The sequence below is a fragment of the Pseudophryne corroboree genome, chromosome 3, assembly GCF_028390025.1.
Source record: "Pseudophryne corroboree isolate aPseCor3 chromosome 3, aPseCor3.hap2, whole genome shotgun sequence".
Lineage (NCBI taxonomy): Eukaryota > Metazoa > Chordata > Amphibia > Anura > Myobatrachidae > Pseudophryne > Pseudophryne corroboree.
Genome location: NC_086446.1, coordinates 465,028,613 through 465,054,870, shown reverse-complemented (window position 1 = coordinate 465,054,870; position 26,258 = coordinate 465,028,613). Strand labels below are relative to the sequence as shown.

At 42.8% G+C, this 26,258-nt stretch overlaps 1 protein-coding gene and 3 long non-coding RNA genes across 7 annotated transcripts in view; 1 reads left to right on the top strand and 3 right to left on the bottom strand.

The window, feature by feature from the left end:
- CACNA1G (calcium voltage-gated channel subunit alpha1 G) overlaps window positions 1–26,258 on the bottom strand; it is a 281,486-nt gene that overhangs the window by 176,606 nt on the left and 78,622 nt on the right. For all 4 annotated transcript variants that reach the window (XM_063960705.1, XM_063960707.1, XM_063960706.1 and 1 more), the window contains exon 6: window positions 10,280–10,372. In XM_063960705.1, the coding sequence (XP_063816775.1) occupies window positions 10,280–10,372 (93 nt within the window). The remainder of the gene's footprint in view (window positions 1–10,279; window positions 10,373–26,258) is intronic.
- Window positions 15,098–15,622, bottom strand: LOC135057908 (uncharacterized). The gene is made up of 3 exons (XR_010244452.1): window positions 15,560–15,622; window positions 15,413–15,472; window positions 15,098–15,200 (listed from the first exon to the last, which is right to left on the bottom strand). It is a non-coding gene; the product is annotated as an uncharacterized LOC135057908 (long non-coding RNA).
- On the bottom strand, window positions 20,155–20,659 carry LOC135057907 (uncharacterized). Its single transcript, XR_010244451.1, has 3 exons — window positions 20,597–20,659; window positions 20,450–20,509; window positions 20,155–20,237 (listed from the first exon to the last, which is right to left on the bottom strand). It is a non-coding gene; the product is annotated as an uncharacterized LOC135057907 (long non-coding RNA).
- LOC135057906 (uncharacterized) lies at window positions 23,616–24,140 on the top strand. Its single transcript, XR_010244450.1, has 3 exons — window positions 23,616–23,678; window positions 23,766–23,825; window positions 24,038–24,140. It is a non-coding gene; the product is annotated as an uncharacterized LOC135057906 (long non-coding RNA).

The following is a 26,258-nucleotide window of genomic DNA, read 5'->3' as shown; positions in this document are numbered from 1 at the left end:
CTCGGGCTCTTTGAGCCGGTCCTGGTTGCCAATATACGGGGGGAAAAATGACAGGGGATCCCCCGTATTTTAACAACCATCACCGGGCTCTGCGCCTGGTCCTGGTGCCAAAAATACGGGGGACAAAAAGAGTAGGGGTCCCCCGTATTTTTTTGTACCAGCACCGGGCTCCACTAGCTGGACAGATAATGCCACAGCCAGGGGACACTTTTATACCGCTCCCTGCAGCCGTGGCATTAAATACCCAACTAGTCACCCCTGGCCGGGGTACCCTGGAGGAGTGGGGACCCGTTCAATCAAGGGGTCCCCCCCCGCAGCCACCCAAGGGCCAGGGGTGAAGCCCGAGGCTGTCCCCCCCATCCAAGGGCTGCGGATGGGGGGCTGATAGCCATGTGTAAAAATGAAAGAATATTGGTTTTTGTAGAAGAACTACAAGTCCCAGCAAGCCTCCCCCGCAAGCTGGTACTTGGAGAACCACAAGTACCAGCATGCTGGGGAAATACGGGCCCGCTGGTACCTGTAGTTCTACTGCAAAAAAAATACCCAAATAAAAACAGGACACGCACACCGTGAAAATACAACTTTATTTCACACATGCCGACACATACATACTTACCTATGTTGACACGCCGACTGCCACGTCTCCAATGTCGACGAATCCGGGTACCTGAAAATAAACTTAATACTCACCTAAATCCAGTGTCCAGTGATATTTGTAATCCACGTACTTGGTAAAACAAAAAAACGCATTTACCCGATCCACACGGACTGAAAGGGGTCCCATGTTTACACATGGGACCCCTTTCCCCGAATGCAGAGACCCCCCGTGACTGCTGTCACAGAAGGTCCCTTCAGCCAATCAGGGAGCGCCACGTCGTGGCACTCTCCTGATTGGCTGTATGCGCGTCGGAGCTGTCAGACGCGCATCGCACAGCCCCCTCCATTATCTTCAATGGTGGGAACTTTGCGGTCAGCGGTGAGCCGTGGGTAACCCCACCGCTGACCGCAAAGTTCCCACCATTGAAACTAATGGAGGTGCTGTGCGATGCGCTGTCTGCCAGCTCAGATGCGCATAGGGAATCAGGAGAGTGCCAGGACGTGGCGCTCCCAGATTGCCTGAAGGGACCTTCTGTGACAGGAGTCACAGGGGGTGTCAGCATTCGGGGAATGGGGTCCCATGTGTAAACATGGGACCCCTTTCAGTCCGTGTGGATCGGGTATGCATTTTTTTTTTGCCAAGTACGTGGATTACAAATATCACTGGACACTGGATTTAGGTGAGTATAATTTTATTTTCAGGTACACCCCGTGGATTCTACTTGGACAAGTGGACCGAACGTCGTATCAACATAGGTAAGTATGTGTGTGTGTCGACATGTATGTAATAAAGTTGTACTTTCAAGGTGTGCGTGTCCTGTTTTTATTTGGGTATTTTTTTTGCAGTAGAACTACAGGTACCAGTGGGCCCATTTTCCCGGCCAGGGGTGACTAGTTGGGGTTTTAATGGCACGGCCGCAGGGACCAATATCAAAGTGTCCCCCGGCTGTGGCATTATCTCCCCAGCTAGTGGAGCCCGGTGCTGGTTCCAAAAATATGGGGGACCCCTACGCTTTTTGTCCCCCGTATTTTTGGCACCAGGACCGGACGCAGAGCCCGGTGCTGGTTCTAAAAATACGGGGGATCCCCTGTCATTTCCCCCCCCGTATTTTTACAACCAGGACCGGCTCAAAGAGCCCGAGGCTGGTTATGCTTAGGAGGGGGGACCCCACGCATTTTTTTTTCTGATTTTTAACCCATTCCATAAAAAAAAATATATATATATTTTAAAAAATGTATAAAAAATACTTGTGCCTCCTAAATAGACAAACCAAGTACCTAATCCCTTCTAATATAAATAGATATGCTATTACCAATAAAAAAAACACAAAAAAAACATGTTTTTAATTTTTTTTATTAGATTCCGCCAGCAAAGTGAGGCGGATTTAAAATGACGAATTTACTGTCTAAAAGCACTGTTGTCGAATTTACAATCTTCAATTGAATATACTTTTGTCGAAATGCCGCATTTGTACCATTGCAGAAATGTCGTATTTGTCAAATGTCGAATTTCAAAAAGTCGAATTTGGAAAGTCCGTTTTTTTGACGAAAAGTACTGAATTGCATTGTCGATTATTTTTTTGGGGCGAAAATGTCCCGTTTTTCGACATTTTCGGGAATTCGACTGCAATTGCATATACCCCTAAGGGCCTAATTCAGAGTTGGTCGCAGCAGCAAATTTGTTAGCAGTTGGGCAAAACCATGTGCACTGCAGGGGGGGGGGGGGCAGATGTAACATGTGCAGAGAGAGTTAGATTTGGGTGGGGTGTGTTCAAACTTAAATCTAAATTGCAGTGTAAAAATAAAGCAGCCAGTATTTACCCTGCACAGAAATAAAATAGCCCACCTAAATCTAACTCTCTCTGCACGTTATATCTGCCCCCCCCTGCAGTGCACATGGTTTTGCCCAACTGCTAACAAATTTACTGCTGCGATCAACTCTGAATTACCCCCTAAATGCAGATGTTCTGGGGCAGTGGTTCTCAAACTCGGTCCTCAGGACCCCACATGGTTCACGTTTTCCATGTCACCCAGCAGGTGCACTGTGTATCACCAGCTGTCACATTTTTTAAATCTACAGGTGACCTGCAAAACATGGACTGTGTGGGGTCCTGAGTACCGAGTTTGAGAACCTGTGTTCTGGGGGAATAGTCCCTGTTACTATTGTGCACCTGGTATGTACACAGGATTGCTTGTTCTTTTGGTGAGCTTTACTGAACTTATGCAAACCTCTGCATGCCTAAATATTATCTAATATCCAAAGATTTGTTCAATCTACTGGTCTTTCTTTTGGTCATATTAAAATACCTACTACTACAACCAATTTTACCTACAGTTAGCTGCTCCTATTTCTCCCATAGTAAACTGTGATAAATAAACAGAATTTGTCCCATGACAAACATAAAAACATTAAAACTTTGCATATTTTTTGTCATGAAATCCTTGGCTTAATGTTTTGGAAATTTAGGTTTCCTTCTGTTCTTAAACCAAAACTAAACCAAAATCCCTGGTAACATTTACAGGTATGTATGCAAATATTTCAGGAGCTTATCAGAAATGGAATTTAACATAAAGCTATATACTGCACTTGTCTGTAAACCTATTGAAGGACAAATAGAGTGACTGATAAGACAAACACCTGCATCCATCTACTGTACATAGGAATTTCAAGAACAATGTCAAGATTGTCAAATCTTGGTTATAATGTTTATATAAATCTTGTGGCTGGTACAAGATGCTTTTTCATTTTAGAGAATATGGTATTTTAAGTGTAGCGCCCTTTAACAATTACCAAATAAAATAATCTGTGTCCTGTTATCACTATTAAGTTTGTGCCAGAACCATTTCCAAAAGTATGTACCTTAATGTATACTTTTTAAGTTTAAGTTGAAGTTGAAGTGCCATGGTATTGCGGGCTAGGATGTAGTAATCTGCATCTGATTATAGCCATTGAGCAAAAATAATTTGCTTTACAAAATGATATTCAATGAGTGAAGAAGGTGCATTTAGTGGGGAACTGCATAGTATTTTTCTGAGCCTTAACATACTTAATGCAAGTACAAAATAAAACACAATAAAGTGACACTATAGACATTACCGATGTCCTCACTTTTGATGATGAATTTAAGACAAATAAAGGATATTCTGGGGAGTATTTTAGGAGGAAAATGGAAAAACTGAAATTAATGACGTGGGTGATACTAAAATGGCAGAATAATGAACATTAAAGCAATATTTTTACTCTTTCCATGAGGCTCAGTTGCAGTCATCATGAAGGTGAGCTAGTATTGCTCAACTGCTATGTATCAGGTAGACAATTAGCAGGGACTATTCCCTCTAGTGGGTGTCCACGACATCCATAGAGTGGGAATGTTGCAGTCGCCCAGCTGGCCATTTTGATGCGGTATGGAAGACCGCCGCCCATGCATACCCAACCTGTATCTAGCTCATCTCTTTATAACAATGCACCTGGCTTTTGCATTGTGGAACTAGGTTTTAATAGCCAAGATTGCAGATTTTACAGCCATGGACAGGATTGCTTTGAAAGTTGGTTAGATTATGGAAATCAATTTGCATAATTATGTCTTCATAAAAGTGTAGCAGCGAGTGCAGCACAGAAAGTATGAGGCTGGCTTTTGCCTGTGCATAACAGAAACAAAACTGTGATAGCCACACAAATGTTTTGCTTAAATCCATATACTCCCGTTGATAGTAACCTAATGTGAAAACACTGATTATTCAAGTTTCTGCTCTCACTTGATGCGTATATATGGGCAGTAGTATTACATGTTCAACACACATTCATCATGCAAGTAAATACACTTTAAATTTATATTCACTTGCAAGTCATATATTATCTGAAGGACAAGTATCTATTTTTGGCTAGTGTCTATGTACGTGTGAGCTTATTTTTATAACAGAATATTGCAGAAATGATGATGATGATGATGATGATGATGATGATGATAATAACAACAAAAATCTTTATCTTTTGATTAATTGGTCATATGAATTTGAAAAGAAAACATTGGGAGGTAGTCTCTTTTTGAGCTGTATGGCATTTACTACTCTACATGTAAACTCACATTTGTATTGTTGGGAGCACAGAAGACAAGTGCAATGACTATGGAAAGCCACAAGTTTAAACAGGTCCTGTATACATACTGAGACATAAATACAAATTGTACTGGAGCTTAAAATATGTGGCACTAAAGAATACATACAACTAGGGATGGCCATTGACCATCCCTGATTAGACACCACTGATGTCAGCCAGCAGCTGCCCCAGGCTTAAGGGGGGTACACACGGAGAGATCCGTGCTTAAAATCTAAGCAATCTTGCTAGATTGCTTAGATTTTAAGCACGGATCTGCCGTGTGTATGCCCTCCAGCGATAGCGATGCGCGGCCCCGCGCATCGCTATCGCCGATGCTAGATTGAGCTGCATGCAGGCTCAATCTAGCGGGTCGCTCACTTCACCGTTGTGTGAAGTGAGCGGCCCCCCGTCGGCATTCCCCCTCGCTCAGCACATCGCGCTGTGCTGAGCGGGGTGAGAGATGTGTGCTGAGCGGTCTGTGTTAAGATCGCTCAGCACACATCTCTCCCGTGAGTACCCCCCTTTACACACACATGCAACCCAATGTGTGTAACTGTGTGCCGGGATGGGATGGGCTGGCCCACCTTGCTGACTTGACAGGCTGAGCTCAGCTCTCAGTCAGCAGCCAAGCCCCACCCTCTGCTCCATCTCTGGCTCATACAGTGTGCTGGGATGGATATGTGCGAACCATCAATGGTTGAAACCATTCGTGGTACTACTACATCACATATTCTGTTACCATCAATGGCTAACAGACCCATCAACATCGATGGCAACCATCAATGGCAACAACACCGATGGCCATCCCTACATACAACACTGGCACATCCCAGCATGCTAAAAATTACTGCAAGGCGTTCTGGGATGTTTAGTTTAACTGTAGCTGGAGTGCCACAGGATGCCTGCCATGATGTAAGTGATAGCTTAATTGGTTTTTCAACATTAAGTGGTAGCACACAATGACTATTTGAAAAAAACTCTGTATTTAAAACAATGGGCTCAGATGTATTAAACCTGGAGAAGTGATAAGTGGAAGGGGATAACGCACCAGACAATTATTACGGGTTTGCAAAGTGACAGTTCGGAGCTGATTGGCTGGTCTATTATCACCTTCCACTTATCATTTCTTTATCACTGCTTTATCACTTCTCCAGGCTTAATACATCTGCCCCAATGTAAAAAATACAGCATTCCCTCTGAATTAAGAACTGTATGAGTTTTTTTAATTTAAAAATCATTGCTGACAGTCTAAAGATAATGCAGGTCATAATTGAAACAAATAACAAACAGTAGAGCCATACTGCACAGAAAGGGACAGGCGTAAACTAAAATGAAAATACAGAAGTTGATATCTGCTGCACATACCAATGTACTGTAATGAGGTAAAGGAGGATGACCGTAGCCACAATAGGGTCTATTCATGAAGCAATGAAAAGTGTGGAAAAGTGAGTCAATGAAGAAGTTGCCCATGGCAACCAATCAGCGTTAACGTAACATTTATAAAATACATTCTATAAAATTTTACGTAGCGGCTGATTGATTGCCATGGGCAACTTCTCCACGGGCTCACATCTCCACACTTTTCACTGCTTCATGAATAGACCCCAATATTTGGGAAGTGCATGCACAAATCTAGAGCAGTGGTTCTCAAACTCAGTCCTCAGGACCCCACACAGTTCACGTTTTCCATGTCACCTGGCAGATGCACTGTGTATCACCAACTGTCACATTTTAAAAAACTACAGGTGACCTGCAAAACCTGAACCGTGTTGGGTCCTGAGGACAGAGTTTGAGAACCTGTGATCTAGAGCAAATGACAGTCAGAGTTCTAAAATCCAATATAAATGTATATTTGAATTGTGGCACCAATGTGGCTAGGTTGAGAGGCAAGGTAGGTAGGTAATTCCTTGCTGTTTTATGTAGACACTGGACTGGGGCCATGTACAAAGTATGAAGCTCTGGGCCTGCTAAAGAGTAACAGCCATACCCCCTTCAGGGGTGCGCTATCGCTTCGTGGAAGCATAGCATCTACAGAGAGGGAACGATATTCACAACTTGCATAGCCACAAACCCATATGCTTGGTGTCCCCTTACCCCGCCGTGGGACAAAATTACTAATTGTTATGTAGCATGTGCACAGAGCAGCACTTATTCATGGTAACAATGGATTAACCACCCTGTTGAATTTTATTCTTCATAGCAGAAAACATGCAAAGAAAATATTGTTGATAATATTTATATTTATATTAAGGGGTCTATGCACTCTGCCGTGTAGAGATATAGGGGGTCATTCCAACCTGTTTGCACGCTGCGTTTCATTGCAGCGGTGTGAACGGGTCGGAACTGCGCATCCGCGGCGGCCACATTGCGCAGGCGCGTCATTGGGCGGGGACGGGCATCGGCGCCGCGTACGAAGAAAGCAGTCGCAGCGGTGACCGCAAGAAGATTGACAGGAGGAAGGCGTTCTCCGGGCGTGGAGATCCGAACACAGGCATGTCCAGGCGTTTGGAGGGCGGTTGTCTGACGTCAATTCTGGGACTTTCATCACTGGATCCATCGCACAGGGTAAGTATGTCCAGGGCTAGTCTTGTTTTACACAAAACTTTTTTAGCATAGCAGGGCTGCACAAGCGATCGCAGCCCTACTATGCTAAAATACACTCCCACATAGGCAGCGTCTAGTTGATCGCACGAGCTGCAAAAAGTTGCTACGTGCGATCAACTTGGAATGACCCCCATAAAGTGGATGGAGAGAAACTAGCCTGCCAACCAACTAACCAGCTCCTAATTATGAAGGCTCATTATGGGGGAGAAGTGGTATCAGCGCTGTTTTGTGCACTGATACCGCTTCACCCCATGTATGAAGGAGATGTGTGCTCAGTGACAGGGGTGCCATGCTCTGCTTTGTACAAGATACTGTAGCAAGCTGATATGCATGGCAATGCAGTGGAGGATTTACCACAAGGTAACCATAGCATCTGCTTAGGGCACTGTTGGTCCCAGGGGGCCCGCCAACAAGGATGTTTAAAGGGCATTTCTGGTGGACCACAAGCTACAATAAAATTTTCAGAGAGCTGGGCTGGCTGAAAACTCCCACCAGACTGTCAGTGATTAGACAGCTGTTGGGTGTCGGCTCCAGTGCATGCCTTTGTCTCCAGTCCTGAAGTACTGTGCGTGTGACCAGTGATGACACACGTGTGTATGATGTCAGATGCTTAGAGAGAGGAGTCGGGATGTGCACGAAAAAAAATATCACCTACTATAAGCTTCAATCAAGCGGGAGTGGGGAAGGGGGGTGGGGTAGACAGTGTTATTTTAAATACAGTGTATAATATCTGCCTGCTACAATCATAGCTTGGAGGAGGTGCACGCTGACTGGTGATATATCAATATGTAATAATATGTGGGGCACTGATATATAATCAATACAGTCACACTGGCTGAGGGATGTAATAAAGAGAATTATAAGGGATGGGGGACCTACTGGGCTGCTACAATCAGTAAGGGAGGGGGAAGGCACTCATAATGCAATCAACACTAATGTAGTTGAGTGTAATACTGCACCCCTCAGTCAATGACTGTATTGACTATATATCAGTGCCTTTAATGTGACTCCAATTGGGAAGACAATTAAGTTAGCAAACTTGCCATTGCGCAATAGTGGATTTACCACTAGGAAACCAGATCATGGAGTCGGGAGAGCATTTCTGATTTCCACCAAAAGTGCTGGCCTGGCTGAATACTCCCGGCAGGCTGTCAGCGACTAGATAGCTGCCAGGTGCCATTTGCCTTCACATTACTGTGCGCAGTGCCTACAGTGTGATGCAGTGGGGCAATGTATCGATTTTGACAGCTGCAGGTGTCATTGCCCATACACTACAGCCAGGGACAGCACTGTTCCTGGCCGCAGCGGCTTTCCGGCTCCGGGTTGCATGTGAGATATTGTGAGAGTAGCAAGGTGTCATGCATGCCTGGTGAGACAGCCGAAAGGAGAGACAGAGTGCATCAGCACTTGGCGGATGCACTGTTGGGGGGCCTGGCAGCAATCTTCCACTCTCCCACTTCGGCATACATTTACCCCTATGTTACAGGCTTGCACTGAAAAATGACAGTTAGGAGCTGATTGGCTGGTACTTTGGGGGAGATGTACTAAGCAGTAAAAAGAGTGCAGAAATGAGCCAGTGGAGAAGTTGCCCATGGTAACCAATCAGCTGCTCTGTATAATTTTATAGTATGCAAATTATAAATGTAACTTCTCCACTGGCTCACTTATCCACTCTTTTCACTGCTTAGTACATCTCCCCGTTATCTCTATCCACCTCATCTCTCTCCAAGGCTTAGTACATAAACCCCAAAGTATATTATTTATTAGTGTTAATGATTGCTAACAGAATAGACCTTTTTACTGATTAGCCATTAAAACAAACAGATTTGGGTTACATAATTTCCGTGTATATGAAGCAGTAAAGGGACTTTATTTGAAGAAAAGTACATTATACTCAGTTACGTTAGGAATATGGGTACTGTGGGGCAGATGTATTAAGCCTGGAGAAGTGATAAAGCAGTGATAAAGCAGTGATAAGTGGTAGGTGATAACACAACAGCCAATCAGCTCCTAACTGTCGTTTTTCAAACCTGTAATGATTGGCTGGTGCATTATCACCTTGCACTTATCACTTCTTTATCACTTCTCCAGGTTTAATATATCTGCCCAAATCACCCACATTAGGAGTAGGAGTACATTACATTCAGTCAAATTAAGTGTAAGTGTACATTATATTTAATAACGTTAGGAGTAGGAGTACGTTATACCCACCCAAGTTAGAAGTATGAGTACATTATACTCACCCACGTTAGGAGTAAGAGTACATTATACTCACCCACGTTAGGAGTAAGAGTACATCATACTCACCGACGTTAGGAGTAAGAGTACATTATACTCACCCACGTTAGGAGTAAGAGTACATTATACTCACCCACATTAGGAGTAAGCGTACATTATACTTACTCATATTAGGAGTAAGAGTACATTATACTCACCCACGTTAGGAGTAAGAGTACATTATACTCACCCATGTTAGGAGTAAGAGTACATTAAACTCGATCTTATTAGAAGTGAGAGAACACTAAATTTGGTCACATTAGAAGTAAGTACAGTATATATTGTACTTGGTCACAGGACAAGAGTGCATTATGCTTAGTCACATTTGGAGGAACAGTACATTCTTGGTAAGAATTGGAATAGGATTACATTAGGTTTTGAAATGTCATGTAGCACAAACTCTTTGCAGTTGGCAGAACAAATTAATGTGGTGGTAGAATATGGCATCGCTGGGCCCTACATCAGAATATGGGGGATTGGCAGGCAATGCCGGTCCACCTTTGTGGGGCCCCCATTCATACTTCTGAGTATGCATCATGGCGGCTTGGGCATGCACATTGAAGGTGTACATTTGGTTTTATTATAACTTATTTATTACTGTGATTGTGAGATTAGTGGATGTTCCTCAATTTACATTTTATGTGTATAGTAGTCATTTAATAACTTACTGGAACTCACAACTACACAAAAGGAAGATAAACTTACGATAATTAGAAGAATAAAGTAGATGAAGTTGTAAAAGGAGTGAGCATCCATGACAAAATACATGATGTCCACCCAACCTTCTAACGTTATCACCTGGAAAACAGAAAAACAGCTTATTACTTAACCAAAGATATCAATAATGTGTGTGTCAGCTTGGGGACATTACTCTTTATCATGTAGCTTTAAAGTAAGTCAATTTGCTATTGAAGTGTTTTAGAATGGGAATAGTAATTAATTAAAACTGAGCACATGAGTGCATTTTAAAATTCCATCCTCTGTTAATAAATGATTCACTTTAAAAAAAAACACAGACTAAAACAACATAACTCAGAAACATAACTATTATCTTATTAAGAGCAAAAACAACATATGTCTGGTGAGAGATGAGTTAGTCATTTGTATCACTGTGGTGCAGCAGAGCAGAACATACACCAACATCTCAATACACTCTGAGGCAAATATTACACAGTTCTTAAGGTCTAATTTGTTATTAGATTTGGGTGGGGTGTATTCAAACTGAAATCTAAATTGCAGGGTAAAATGAAGCAGCCAGTATTTACCCTGCACAGAAACAAAATAACCCACCCATATCTAACTCTCTCTGCAAATATTATTTCTCCCACACCTGCAGTGCACATGGGGGGTAATTCCAAGTTGATCGCAGCAGGAATTTAGGCCCTCATTCCGAGTTGATCGCTCGCAAGGCGAATTTAGCAGAGTTGCTCACGCTAAGCCTACGCCTACTGGGAGTGTATCTTAGCTTCTTAAAATTGCGACCGATGTATTCGCAATATTGCGATTACAAACTACTTAGCAGTTTCAGAGTAGCTTCAGACTTACTCGGCATCTGCGATCAGTTCAGTGCTTGTCGTTCCTGGTTTGACATCATAAACACACCCAGCGTTCGCCCAGACACTCCCCCGTTTCTCCGGCCACTCCTGCGTTTTTTCCGGAAACGGTAGCGTTTTTAACCACACGCCCCTGAAACGCCGTGTTTCCGCCCAGTAACACCCATTTCCTGTCAATCACACTACGATCGCCGGAGCGAAGAAAAAGCCGTGAGTAAAAATACTATCTTCATTGTAAAATTACTTGGCGCAGTCGCAGTGCGAATATTGCGCATGCGTACTAAGCGGAATTTCACTGCGATGCGATGAAAATTACCGAGCGAACGACTCGGAATGAGGGCCTTAGTTAGCAATTGGGCAAAACCATGTGCACTGCAGGAGAGGCAGACATAACATGTGGAGAGAGTTAGATTTGGGTGGGGTGTGTTCAATCTGCAATCTAAATTGCAGTGTAAAAATAAAGCAGCCAGTATTTACCCTGCACAGAAATAAAATAACCCACCCAAATCTAACTCTCTCTACACATGTTAAATCTGCCTCCCCTGCAGTGCACATGGTTTTGCCCAACTGCTAACAAATTTGCTGCTGCAATCAACTCTGAATTACCCCCATAGTTACATGATGTACCTGCATATCTGCAAGCATGTGGTGAATGCTTACAAGGTAGATAGCCAACAAAAGTCTGATTGTAAATTATTTCTGAGATGGAGTGTTACCTATCTAAGTCAAGCATGAATATCTGCAGTGCTGTACCTAAACAAGCAGAAGTGTATTGAAGGATAGCCTGAGATCTTATGCTTCTAGGTGCTGCCTGTTTTATTCTGACCATGGCTAGAAGCAGTGGCGAAACTAGCGAGCGGTGGGCCCATGTGCGGCAAAATGCTTTGCCCCCCCCCCCCCCATCTAAGTCCACCGCCTCACCCCTGGAGAGGATCTGGTGAGGGGGACCTGCTCAGGGCCAGTGAAATGGATACCTAGCAACAGTGCCGTAATTAGTCATTTTAGTGCTGTGTGCAAGAAACGGCATTGGAGCCCCGCCCCTTTATGTAGAACAGGGTCAGTGTGCGCGCCAAAAATAGGGGCGTGTCTTCATGGGGAAGGGGTGTGGCCACAAAATAAAACCAATTCATATAACGGTGCACAGTAGTCTCCATTATTCAAATTACGCTGCATGGTAGTACCACTACACCAGGTAAAGACCCTTTTACACATTACGGCGGACAGCTTCCCCTTTTTTACACATTGCGGCAGACAGCGTCCCCCTTTTTACACATTACGGCAGACAGTGTCCCCTTTTTACACATTACGACAGACAGCGTGCCCTTTTTACACATTACGACAGACAGCGTCCCCTTTTTACACATTACGGCAGACAGCGTCCCATTTTTTGCACATTACGGCAGACAGCGTCCCATTTATTACACATTATGGCAGACAGCGTCCCATTTATTACACATTACGGCAGACAGCGTCCCATTTTTTGCACATTATGGCAGACAGCGTCCCATTTATTACACATTATGGCAGACAGCGTCCCCTTTTTACACATTACGGCAGACAGCGTCCCTTTTTTACACATTACAGCAGACAGCATCCCCTTTTTACACATTACGACAGACAGCGTCCCATTTTTTGCACATTACGGCAGACAGCGTCCCATTTATTACACATTACGGCAGACAGCGTCCCATTTTTTGCATATTACGGCAGACAGCGTCCCATTTATTACACATTACGGCAGACAGCGTCCCATTTTTTGCATATTACGGCAAACAGCGTCCCATTTATTACACATTACGGCAGACAGCATCCCATTTTTTGCACATTATGGCAAACAGGATAGATAGATAGATAAAATAGGTATACTTACCGTTTCCGCTGGCTCAGGCTCCTCGTGCAGCTTCTGGCAGGGGAGAAGGAGGACGGGGGATGGATGAGGGAGCCGCAGCAGTGCCATGTCATTGGTAGAAGCGCTGCTGCTGCTGGCCCTCTCCTTTACCATAGGCTGCCCTCCGCCGCTGTGAATGCTGGGATGCGATGCGCATCCCAGCATTCACAGCGGCGGAGGGCAGCCTATGGTAAAGGAGAGGGCCAGCAGCAGCAGCGCTTCTACCAATAACACAGCGCTGCTGCGGCTCAATCCTGCACCCCCCCTCCTCCTCCTCCCCCCCGTAGCAGGTGCGCATCCTCTCCTCGGCCTCAGCGGCGGAGGCACACAGCGGCAGCCAGGCGGCATGTAATGAGTCAGTTTGACTCATTACATGCCGCTCTGGCTTTGGGCCCCTTGACAGTGGCGGGCCCCAGTGCAAGGCACTGCCTGCACTGGCGCTAGTTCCGCCTCTGGCTAGAAGTGGTCCTAGCTATTTTCTGTTTAAGGTGGCCAGGCCCATCCATACAAACCCTGTTGGAGTGCCATGAGTCATGCAGGCAGTCTGATGGCCACCCCTTCACTCTCCTCCTGTCCTCCAGTCTCAGCCTGTCAATCACAAGCCCTCCAATGCAGACCACATGGTCACGAGGAGCTGCAGCTCAATGAAGCCGGGTAAGTTCATTCCTTAATGACTTTTTGGTATAGAGAATTGATTAATGGTATGTGTGTGTGTGTGTGTTTTGACAGGGTGAGTGAATGTGTTAATGGACATTGGGATGTTGAAATTGATTGTTGGTATTAAGTTAATAAGTGGTAGATAGGGGAGTTAATAGGTGCATGGTGAGTGTATTAATGGATGCTGCTGATGTTACCATGTTGCTATGGAAATGATACTATGTACTGTAGCTGCAGTGTCAGGTTCTCTCTAAGATGGACATTTATTATCAGGATTTAAACTTGATACTTATAATTTATCATCGCAGCAATAAGAAGTTATGCACCGGCAGACTGTGTTGAAATACACATGCAGCCCGCCTCTACGGTGTCACACAATAGGCCCTTCATAAATTTCACCGCCAGGCCCATGTGCACCTTCATCTGGCAGTGAAGGTGGCATCATTTTCATTAGGTACACAAATCAACATAACCATTTACTTGAGTTCACTTTATAGAAGACAAATTTTATGGACATGGTGATATTTTGAAAAGAGTCAGGATCCTGTCCATAACTGAAATTGCTACATTCAAAGTAACGCTTACCATGCACATCATACGTCAAGTGCTGCCATATGCTAGGTCTACACCTCCTGGGCATATACAGATGTGTCCTCATACATCTTGCCTCAATAAGCAGGAGATGCCTGACGCGAATGAGGTGGCACGTCCCGTGAAACTTTGCAAAATGCAAATAAGACGCAATCAGGAGATTGCTGAGTAATTTTATATGTGACACTTGTATATCTGTGTGCGACAGAGTCTGTATATGAAGCACAACAGAACTTTGTATGGAAAAATGCTGCGGCTGCTGCATCATAACACTTTGTCTGCAGATTCAGAGACTCAGACACAAACAGACATACAAGTGTTTCATATAAAATTAATCAGCAGTCTCCTGTTGCATCCTAGCCGCATTGAGTTGCGTCTAAGTTGCATTTTTAACAACAGACACCCAACGCTAATAGAATCTCTCATGCTGAGCCCCCTACCCCCCCCCAGCAAGTGTCACCCCTAGGCCTCAAGTGCCTAGTGGGAAATCCACAACTGCCAAGAGGTATGCAGGCACATCTGCATGTATAAAATCTATAATGTACTGTATGCTGCTATTAATTATAAATGATTATGAATTATGTTTGTGCTGCTGGCATGTGTTACATACATTACCCCCCCCCAAAAAAAATAAATAAAAAAAAATAAATAAAAATAAAATAAAAAAAATAAAATATATATATATATATATATATCCTTGGAAAGTCCTGCACTCTCATCAATATATGGTAACGACGGCGGGTGCTCCTAATGACCAAAGAGGCCACCAATATACCGCAACTACCACCTGGGTGGAAGTTGCACTCACGCCCAGAAATCAGTCTCTGAATTCACTTGTAAATTCAATATAATTTTATTCAGGTTCACTGTTGATGCCGTTTTTCATCGACGTTTCGGTCCATGTGAGGACCTTTATCAAGATTGGCACTTAAAACACCTATACAATCAGAAACAATTAAAATTAATATGTATAAGAAACCAGATTATTCAACACCAGCACCACCAGTGCCTCCCAGGCCCTATGGACTGTCACCAAAACAGCAAAATCGTGCTTTAAAAAATATCTCAATCCATGTTTGATTTAGAGACGCCTCCACCCTTAGATATCACCTTACACTGAGTAAATATTCTTTCTCAACAAGTAGTTACCTGGACAACATACCAGATCACACTGATGTACTAGATAGCTTTTTCAACATAGTGAAGATGCTGCAAGAAATGATAACCTATTAGGTAAATTACAAATAACTAAATGGTATAAGGCAAACACCTAAGGCCACCCATTGAAAATCATACCTAGTCATTTATAGGAACAGCACATGGCAGCTGAAGGCTCAAAGCATATTTCAAACACTAAATCTGTAATTAAAAGGCAAAAAAGAAATGATCACCAACCATAGTCCAATGTCAGAGAGTAGCTGCAGGAGAACCATACTCACTGTTCAAGTGTCCAGAGCCAAATGAGAGCTGCATGTAGTTCAGCCTCAGCTGACAGCTATTTAAGGATCAACCACAGGAAGTGCCAATTAGAAAAATTAACATAGACTAAACCACGCTTCAAAAGATTGCTGCTCAGAGATCACAACCAGACCCACTGAGTAAATACTACAAAGCCTACAAGACAGGCTAATGATGTATCGCTAGGATAAGCGACTTAAATATGGGAAAATTTTGTAGTTTAACGTGGCAAAAGCCGGAGACGCGTCTTTTGCGTTCCACCGGCAGGAAGTCCCTGCGTTCCACTCAGCGGAAGTACCGCTACTCTGCGTTCCACCGGCGGGAAGTCCCTGCGTTCCACTCGAAGGAGAAGCCGTTGCTCGGCTCACCAACGGACTACATACTCATAGAAAAAATGTGTAACTAGATGAGGGGTGCTCACAAATGGCGAACATCCACCCGGGTTAGAAGTTCAATAATCCAGTCCGCACATAACTTGAGAGAACGTGGGGATCACAACTACTATCCGCTTAGCCGGAAGTGACATCATACACTATACTGGGCTAGCCCATGTGGAGGCTGTCAATCACCAGAAACGTCACGTATATGTCAATAAGAAAATAGGATAATAAGAGGGCCCCAGATCCAATGACCACACTCACCCAATACATCTAAACCGACATACATCTAGTCAATAGAACATATTGAATACTACATTAGTTTAATATTATAGCAAAAAAGTTTTAGTGATAATAGGTGGTCAAGGGTACAGGGGGTGGTGCGATCATTGGATTCAATGAGCCCTCATGACATGTCAAGGACCTGGGATGGCTCCGGGAAACATAAAAAACATATAAAACATAAGTAAAGACACATAAATAGATGCCCTTACTTTCTTAATCACTATACATAGAAAAAACATACATAAAAAACATAAAACATAAAACATAAAAACACAAGTTCAGACCCACTCCTTATATGATAATCATATCAAAATGCCCTTCGTCCTCAAAACACAAGACATCTTCAATAGAATCCAACATCCGAAAAGGAATTGGACTCTAAAGAAAAATGTTAAGGGGGTTGGCCTCATTGAGGCCCCTTGGAGACACCGTGTTGAGTTTGTGTATCCAAAAACTTTCCCTCTGTTTGAGCAATAGGGTACGATCACCTCCACTTGTGGGTGGAGGTACCCAATCGATAAGCTGGCACTTCAGGGCAGATACTTGGTGTCTAGCTGACACGAAATGTCGTGCTACGGGTTTATCAGAAGAACCCACATTAAGGGCCGTATGTATAGATGACCGATGGTTGGCCATCCGGTCGCGAAAAGGACGCGTCGTCAATCCGACATAACATAACCCACATGGGCATTTTAGAAGATAAATAACGTGGTCCAATCGACAGTGTAGATGATACCTGATAAATATTTTTTTCCCTGTGTGGGGATGATACAAAAAGAAACCAGTGATCATAGATCTGCACGTAGTGCACCCCCCACAGGAAAAGCTGCCAGGTTTGGCCTGCATAAGCTGGATGTGGGACTTGTTCTGTTCGGGGAATGTCATGGGTCTCATTAACAATTGTTTTAGGTTAGCCCCTCGTTTATATGCAACCATGGGAGCTGGTGTTTTTAGGAACGGCAAATTGCTGTCAGTGGCTATTATTGGCCAATGTTTCCGTAGGGCTTTTCTAGTGGCATTTGTAGAACTATCAAACTGAGTGGAACAGATCATACGATTATTGCGAGTAGCATTTCTAACCTGTTGTCCGTTAAAAATGCTATTCGCTTTATTGAGGCAACGTGTAAGAATACCTCTAGAGTACCCTCGCTCAAGAAAGCGAGAAGTAATTTCAGTACATTGCTGGTCTTTGAGTGTTGGGTTGGAATTGATCCTAATAGCTCTGAGATACTGGGATATGGGCAATCCCTCTTTAAGAGCTGGGGGATGGTGGCTATTTGCGTGCAGCGTCAGATTGCGATCCGTAGGTTTACGGTACATGGAGGTGTCCAGTCGATCACCAGTTCTGGTGATGCTGACATCCAGGAAATTGATATTAGTGGCAGATATAGAGTATGTGAACTTGATGGGACTATCTAATGCATTCAATTGGTTCACCATGTCAAGAAATTCAGACTCTGTGCCTTCCCAAAGCAAAAAGACGTCATCGATGAACCGTTTAAAGAAAGCAATCTTGTGCCCATATCTAGGCAGCAAATGAGTATTTTCATAATGCGCCATGAACAAATTTGCATAAGCGGGGGCCAAATTAGACCCCATCGCAGTTCCGGCAATTTGGAGAAAATAATCATTTTTATACATAAAGTGGTTGCACGTCAGAACCAGTGAGGTCAATTCCAACACAAACTCGGTGGGGTAATCTTTGCAGGGAGAGCTGGAAAGGAATTTGCGTATAACTTCCATACCTTGATGGTGTGGTATGACGGTATAGAGGGAACCTACATCCATTGTAGCCAAAAGAGTATGTTCACTAAGTTTGGTAAACTTACGTAGATGTGTGAGGAAATCCCCAGTGTCCTTTAAGTAACTGTCAGTTTTTAGTACCAAAGGCTGTAAGATACTGTCAACAAAGATAGCAATCGGCTGTAACAAAGAGCCTTCCGCGGCAATAATGGGTCTGCCGGGAGGATGAACTAATGTTTTATGAATCTTAGGCAGTGTATATAGGATAGGACACCTTGGTGAATTAGTAGTCAGATAATTTAATAGGTCCTCACTAATATACCCCTGCTCAAAACCTAACTTCAGAAATTGGTCGATCCTAGATTTAATTTTGGGAACCGGATTGGTGGTTAATTTCTGGTAGGTCATATCATCTGATAATTGTCGGTTGATCTCAATGTCATAGTCTGTCCAATCTTGGACGACTATTGCTCCTCCCTTATCCGCGGGACGGGTGACTATATTAGGAGAATCTCTTAGTGTTTTAAGTGCTTTCCTCTCAGCTGTGGAAAGATTATCAAACATTTTTTTAGGAGGCGAGATCTCGGAGTCTCTTTGGACTAACCGTAAATAGGTTTTGATGCTAGGGTTAGAGGATGGAGGATCGAATGTCGATTTAGGCCTGAATTCTGATTTCTCTTTATTAGTGGGTTTATTAGCAAAGAACTCCCGCAAATGGAGGGAACGGCCAAATTTATACTGATCTATTGTTTTTTTAAATGAATTAATTCTGCACGTAGGAACGAAAGATAAACCTCGTGCAAGGAGTTTAGTTTCAGCTGGACTCAATTCTACACTAGATAGGTTAAAGACATTGTTACTTATTGTCTCCTCCTCCCTCTTCTCTTGGTACCCCCCTCTCCTCGGGTGCGGTCTGTGCCGCTTCTTAGTACCCTGGAGCGGGTGGAGGAAGCCTCTCCTCCTCGATCTAAAAAACGAGTAGAGTCATTATTTCCTTCGTAATAATCAGTATCTGAGGTAGAGGCGGAGGAAGCAAAATCATGGGCGAATGGTTGGGCCCTTCGTCTAGTGTATTGTCTATTCTGACGTTCACTAGTATTATTTCCAAGTAACCAGCGATATACTGTATGAGTTTGGTAATCGTTGGTTACAGTGGACAATTTCTTCCGTTTGAAAGAAATTAGATCACGCTTATAGTTGTCCACCTGTGTCTGTAGGCGTTCGATCCAATTCTGGGTCTTGTCATTCTGCAGCACGGCGGTGTGGGACTTGATGGTGATATCTACTTCAGTTGACAATTTCTTTAACTCAATGCCAACTTCCTCCACTACCAAGGTCATGAGGTCAAGCGAACATTTGTTCAATACTCCACACCACCGGCTGCAGAAGACAGGGTTGTTTCTTCCCAATGTTGGAACATTTGAGATACGGAAACCTCAGGGGATTTGCTTTCTCCTGAGGTATTCCGACAAAAATTGACCATGTAAAGTCAAATCAACCTCTCTTTGTTTGTGTTTAAGCACTTTGTAAAATAAATCCACAGGAGTTTCAGCTGGTAAGGCCTCAAACTCTAATTTATCGAATAATAGTTTTTCAGTATCCTCGTCAGTAAACGAAACTATACCAGTCTCGGCTTGAACCAGTAGGCCATCGTCCAACAAATATACCCCACTTTGAGTCATAACACTAATTGACTGAAAATTTGAACAAGGGTTATGGTTAAACTAGTGACATACTAAACATGAAACGACAAACAGAACATATAAGATTCCCGGATGTAATGGTGGTGATCGGTGAAGAAGTCCAATCCGGTGTGCTGGATGGGTGTCAGGAAGTAAGAACTGCAAATAGTAGTTCAAACAAACATATCCTTGGAAAGTCCTGCACTCTCATCAATATATGGTAACGACGGCGGGTGCTCCTAATGACCAAAGAGGCCACCAATATACCGCAACTACCACCTGGGTGGAAGGTGCACTCACGCCCAGAAATCAGTCTCTGAATTCACTTGTAAATTCAATATCATTTTATTCAGGTTCACTGTTGATGCCGTTTTTCATCGACGTTTCGGTCCATGTGAGGACCTTTATCAAGATTGGCACTTAAAACACCTATACAATCAGAAACAATTAAAATTAATATGTATAAGAAACCAGATTATTCAACACCAGCACCACCAGTGCCTCCCAGGCCCTATGGACTGTCACCAAAACAGCAAAATCGTGCTTTAAAAAATATCTCAATCCATGTGTGATTTAGAGACGCCTCCACCCTTAGATATCACCTTACACTGAGTAAATATTCTTTCTCAACAAGTAGTTACCTGGACAACATACCAGATCACACTGATGTACTAGATAGCTTTTTCAACATAGTGAAGATGCTGCAAGAAATGATAACCTATTAGGTAAATTACAAATAACTAAATGGTATAAGGCAAACACCTAAGGCCACCCATTGAAAATCATACCTAGTCATTTATAGGAACAGCACATGGCAGCTGAAGGCTCAAAGCATATTTCAAACACTAAATCTGTAATTAAAAGGCAAAAAAGAAATGATCACCAACCATAGTCCAATGTCAGAGAGTAGCTGCAGGAGAACCATACTCACTGTTCAAGTGTCCAGAGCCAAATGAGAGCTGCATGTAGTTCAGCCTCAGCTGACAGCTATTTAAGGATCAACCACAGGAAGTGCCAATTAGAAAAATTAACATAGACTAAACCACGCTTCAAAAGATTGCTGCTCAGAGATCACAACCAGACCCACTGAGTAAATACTACAAAGCCTACAAGACAGGCTAATGATGTATCGCTAGGATAAGCGACTTAAATATGGGAAAATTTTGTAGTTTAACGTGGCAAAAGCCGGAGACGCGTCTTTTGCGTTCCACCGGCAGGAAGTCCCTGCGTTCCACTCAGCGGAAGTACCGCTACTCTGCGTTCCACCGGCGGGAAGTCCCTGCGTTCCACTCGAAGGAGAAGCCGTTGCTCGGCTCACCAACGGACTACATACTCATAGAAAAAATGTGTAACTAGATGAGGGGTGTTGGAATTGACCTCACTGGTTCTGACGTGCAACCACTTTATGTATAAAAATGATTATTTTCTCCAAATTGCCGGAACTGCGATGGGGTCTAATTTGGCCCCCGCTTACGCAAATTTGTTCATGGCGCATTATGAAAATACTCATTTGCTGCCTAGATATGGGCACAAGATTGCTTTCTTTAAACGGTTCATCGATGACGTCTTTTTGCTTTGGGAAGGCACAGAGTCTGAATTTCTTGACATGGTGAACCAATTGAATGCATTAGATAGTCCCATCAAGTTCACATACTCTATATCTGCCACTAATATCAATTTCCTGGATGTCAGCATCACCAGAACTGGTGATCGACTGGACACCTCCATGTACCGTAAACCTACGGATCGCAATCTGACGCTGTACGCAAATAGCCACCATCCCCCAGCTCTTAAAGAGGGATTGCCCATATCCCAGTATCTCAGAGCTATTAGGATCAATTCCAACCCAACACTCAAAGACCAGCAATGTACTGAAATTACTTCTCGCTTTCTTGAGCGAGGGTACTCTAGAGGTATTCTTACACGTTGCCTCAATAAAGCGAATAGCATTTTTAACGGACAACAGGTTAGAAATGCTACTCGCAATAATCGTATGATCTGTTCCACTCAGTTTGATAGTTCTACAAATGCCACTAGAAAAGCCCTACGGAAACATTGGCCAATAATAGCCACTGACAGCAATTTGCCGTTCCTAAAAACACCAGCTCCCATGGTTGCATATAAACGAGGGGCTAACCTAAAACAATTGTTAATGAGACCCACGACATTCCCCGAACAGAACAAGTCCCACATCCAGCTTATGCAGGCCAAACCTGGCAGCTTTTCCTGTGGGGGGTGCACTACGTGCAGATCTATGATCACTGGTTTCTTTTTGTATCATCCCCACACAGGGAAAAAAATATTTATCAGGTATCATCTACACTGTCGATTGGACCACGTTATTTATCTTCTAAAATGCCCATGTGGGTTATGTTATGTCGGATTGACGACGCGTCCTTTTCGCGACCGGATGGCCAACCATCGGTCATCTATACATACGGCCCTTAATGTGGGTTCTTCTGATAAACCCGTAGCACGACATTTCGTGTCAGCTAGACACCAAGTATCTGCCCTGAAGTGCCAGCTTATCGATTGGGTACCTCCACCCACAAGTGGAGGTGATCGTACCCTATTGCTCAAACAGAGGGAAAGTTTTTGGATACACAAACTCAACACGGTGTCTCCAAGGGGCCTCAATGAGGCCAACCCCCTTAACATTTTTCTTTAGAGTCCAATTCCTTTTCGGATGTTGGATTCTATTGAAGATGTCTTGTGTTTTGAGGACGAAGGGCATTTTGATATGATTATCATATAAGGAGTGGGTCTGAACTTGTGTTTTTATGTTTTATGTTTTATGTTTTTTATGTATGTTTTTTCTATGTATAGTGATTAAGAAAGTAAGGGCATCTATTTATGTGTCTTTACTTATGTTTTATATGTTTTTTATGTTTCCCGGAGCCATCCCAGGTCCTTGACATGTCATGAGGGCTCATTGAATCCAATGATCGCACCACCCCCTGTACCCTTGACCACCTATTATCACTAAAACTTTTTTGCTATAATATTAAACTAATGTAGTATTCAATATGTTCTATTGACTAGATGTATGTCGGTTTAGATGTATTGGGTGAGTGTGGTCATTGGATCTGGGGCCCTCTTATTATCCTATTTTCTTATTGACATATACGTGACGTTTCTGGTGATTGACAGCCTCCACATGGGCTAGCCCAGTATAGTGTATGATGTCACTTCCGGCTAAGCGGATAGTAGTTGTGATCCCCACGTTCTCTCAAGTTATGTGCGGACTGGATTATTGAACTTCTAACCCGGGTGGATGTTCGCCATTTGTGAGCACCCCTCATCTAGTTACACATTTTTTCTATGAGTATGTAGTCCGTTGGTGAGCCGAGCAACGGCTTCTCCTTCGAGTGGAACGCAGGGACTTCCCGCCGGTGGAACGCAGAGTAGCGGTACTTCCGCTGAGTGGAACGCAGGGACTTCCTGCCGGTGGAACGCAAAAGACGCGTCTCCGGCTTTTGCCACGTTAAACTACAAAATTTTCCCATATTTAAGTCGCTTATCCTAGCGATACATCATTAGCCTGTCTTGTAGGCTTTGTAGTATTTACTCAGTGGGTCTGGTTGTGATCTCTGAGCAGCAATCTTTTGAAGCGTGGTTTAGTCTATGTTAATTTTTCTAATTGGCACTTCCTGTGGTTGATCCTTAAATAGCTGTCAGCTGAGGCTGAACTACATGCAGCTCTCATTTGGCTCTGGACACTTGAACAGTGAGTATGGTTCTCCTGCAGCTACTCTCTGACATTGGACTATGGTTGGTGATCATTTCTTTTTTGCCTTTTAATTACAGATTTAGTGTTTGAAATATGCTTTGAGCCTTCAGCTGCCATGTGCTGTTCCTATAAATGACTAGGTATGATTTTCAATGGGTGGCCTTAGGTGTTTGCCTTATACCATTTAGTTATTTGTAATTTACCTAATAGGTTATCATTTCTTGCAGCATCTTCACTATGTTGAAAAAGCTATCTAGTACATCAGTGTGATCTGGTATGTTGTCCAGGTAACTACTTGTTGAGAAAGACTATTTACTCAGTGTAAGGTGATATCTAAGGGTGGAGGCGTCTCTAAATCACACATGGATTGAGATATTTTTTAAAGCACGATTTTGCTGTTTTGGTGACAGTCCATAGGGCCTGGGAGGCACTGGTGGTGCTGGTGTTGAATAATCTGGTTTCTTATACATATTAATTTTAATTGTTTCTGATTGTATAGGTGTTTTAAGTGCCAATCTTGATAAAGGTCCTCACATGGACCGAAACGTCGATGAAAAACGGCATCAACAGTGAACCTGAATAAAATTATATTGAATTTACAAGTGAATTCAGAGACTGATTTCTGGGCGTGAGTGCACCTTCCACCCAGGTGGTAGTTGCGGTATATATATATATATATATATATATAGATATACACATAAAACATAAATCCCCGTGGAGCGCTCTTATTTGATAGATTAAACAAATTTTTGTCTAATAATGATTCTCCTACATAGGTATATAAAGAGAGGATGATCTTATATGTACCTCACACATGTATGCGCCCATATGTTAAAAACACACATCTTTTTATTATTAAAACAGCATAATCCAAAGTTACATTTGTGATCACATTTTTTTACAATACAATGTTGGTCATTGGATAAACAATTATTTGTTCAAATTGTACTTTAAGAAAAAAATTTATTATATTTTTTTCTTAACGTACAGTTTGAACAAATAATTTATCTAATGACCAACATTGTATTGTAATTTTTTTTTAATCACACATGTAACTTTGGATTATGCTGTTTAAATAATAAAAAGATGTGTGTTTTTAACATATGGATGTATACATGTGTGAGGTATATATAAGGTCATCCTCTCTTTATATACATATGTAGAAGAATCATTATTAGAGAAATATTTGTTTAATCTGTCAAATAAGAGCACTCCACAGAGATTTATGTTTTATGTATCTATCTCCGTATTGATCCTTAACGGCAAGGGATTTTTTTTCCTGTGTTGAAGCCGCCTAAAAAGAGTATTGGTGAATAAACTGTCTGATACAGAATAATTAACTCAAAACGCCAGTATTTTTATAAGGCAATTATTTTACAACAAGAGCGCATTAAGGAACTCCATTATTCCATATATATATATCTATGCTTGCTGTCACAGTGACTCAATGTGTATCCTACCACCACCACCACCACCACCACCACCACCGCCACATTGATTCTGCTGTACTGGCCATAGCCAGAGCCGGCCATAGGTATATGCAAACTAGGCAAATGCCTAGGGCATTTAGTGTGCCTAGGGGCATCATCAGCTTCTGCTGATTAAAATGATATGCAACATGCCTACATTCTGTATGTAGCATTTCATATGCAGATACAGCCACAGTCTCACACAGTATATTGGCATGCTGCATATCATTTTAATCAGCAGAAGCTGCTTGTGCATCCTAGCCACATAGCTATGCAAATAAGATGCATTTTCATAAAAAAAGGTGCCCGACGTTAGCATTGATGCAAGATTTGTAAGGACACATCTGTATCCAAGCAGAGGCAGAGGTCACAGTGTTAGTGGAAGTGTGAGTGCTGTGTGCATGTGAGTGGGTTGGTTGTGCAGTAATGTTCAGAATATGTGTAAGGAGCATTATGTGTGTCATGTAAAAATGCTTTAATAACGTGCAACATATGTGTAAAGGGCCACTATGTGTGTCATTATGTGTATAAGGGCATTAATAATGTGCGGCATATCTGTAACAGGGTACTACTGTATGTGTGTCATTATGTGTATAGGGGCACTAATAATGTGCAGCAAATGTGTAGGGGGCACTATGTGTGTCATTATCTGTATAAGGGCATTAATAATGTGCGGCATATGTGTAAGGGACATTATGTGTAAAAGGGCATTAATAAAGGTTGTCATAATGTGTAAGGTGCATTATGTTTATAAGGACATTAGTGTGTCTCATATGTGTAAGGGGCATTACTGTGTGGAATTGTGTATAAATGCATTACTAATGTGTGGCATTATGTGTATAAGGTGCTCTACTATGTGGCGTTGCATATAGAAAGGGCACTACTGTGTCATCTAATTTGAATAAAGAGCAATAAGGTGTGGTGTAATGTGAATAAGGAGCAATTCAGTGTGATGTAATGTGAATAAGGGGCTCTACTGTGAGGAGTAACGTTTATAAGGTAAAGTGATACTACTGTGGGATGTAATATGAATTATGGACACTATCGGAAGATAAAATGTGAATAAAGTTGCAGCACTGTGTGGCGTAATTGGAATTGGGGTTACTATTGTGTGGCCATGCCCCTTCCCAGCAAGAAGATGCCCCTTTTTGGGCTGTGCGTCAAATGTGCGAACTGTTCCTATTTAAAATATAGGGGGTACAAGGACTGCTATGGGTGAGGGGTGATGGTGCTGGGAAAGAGGTGCAAGGT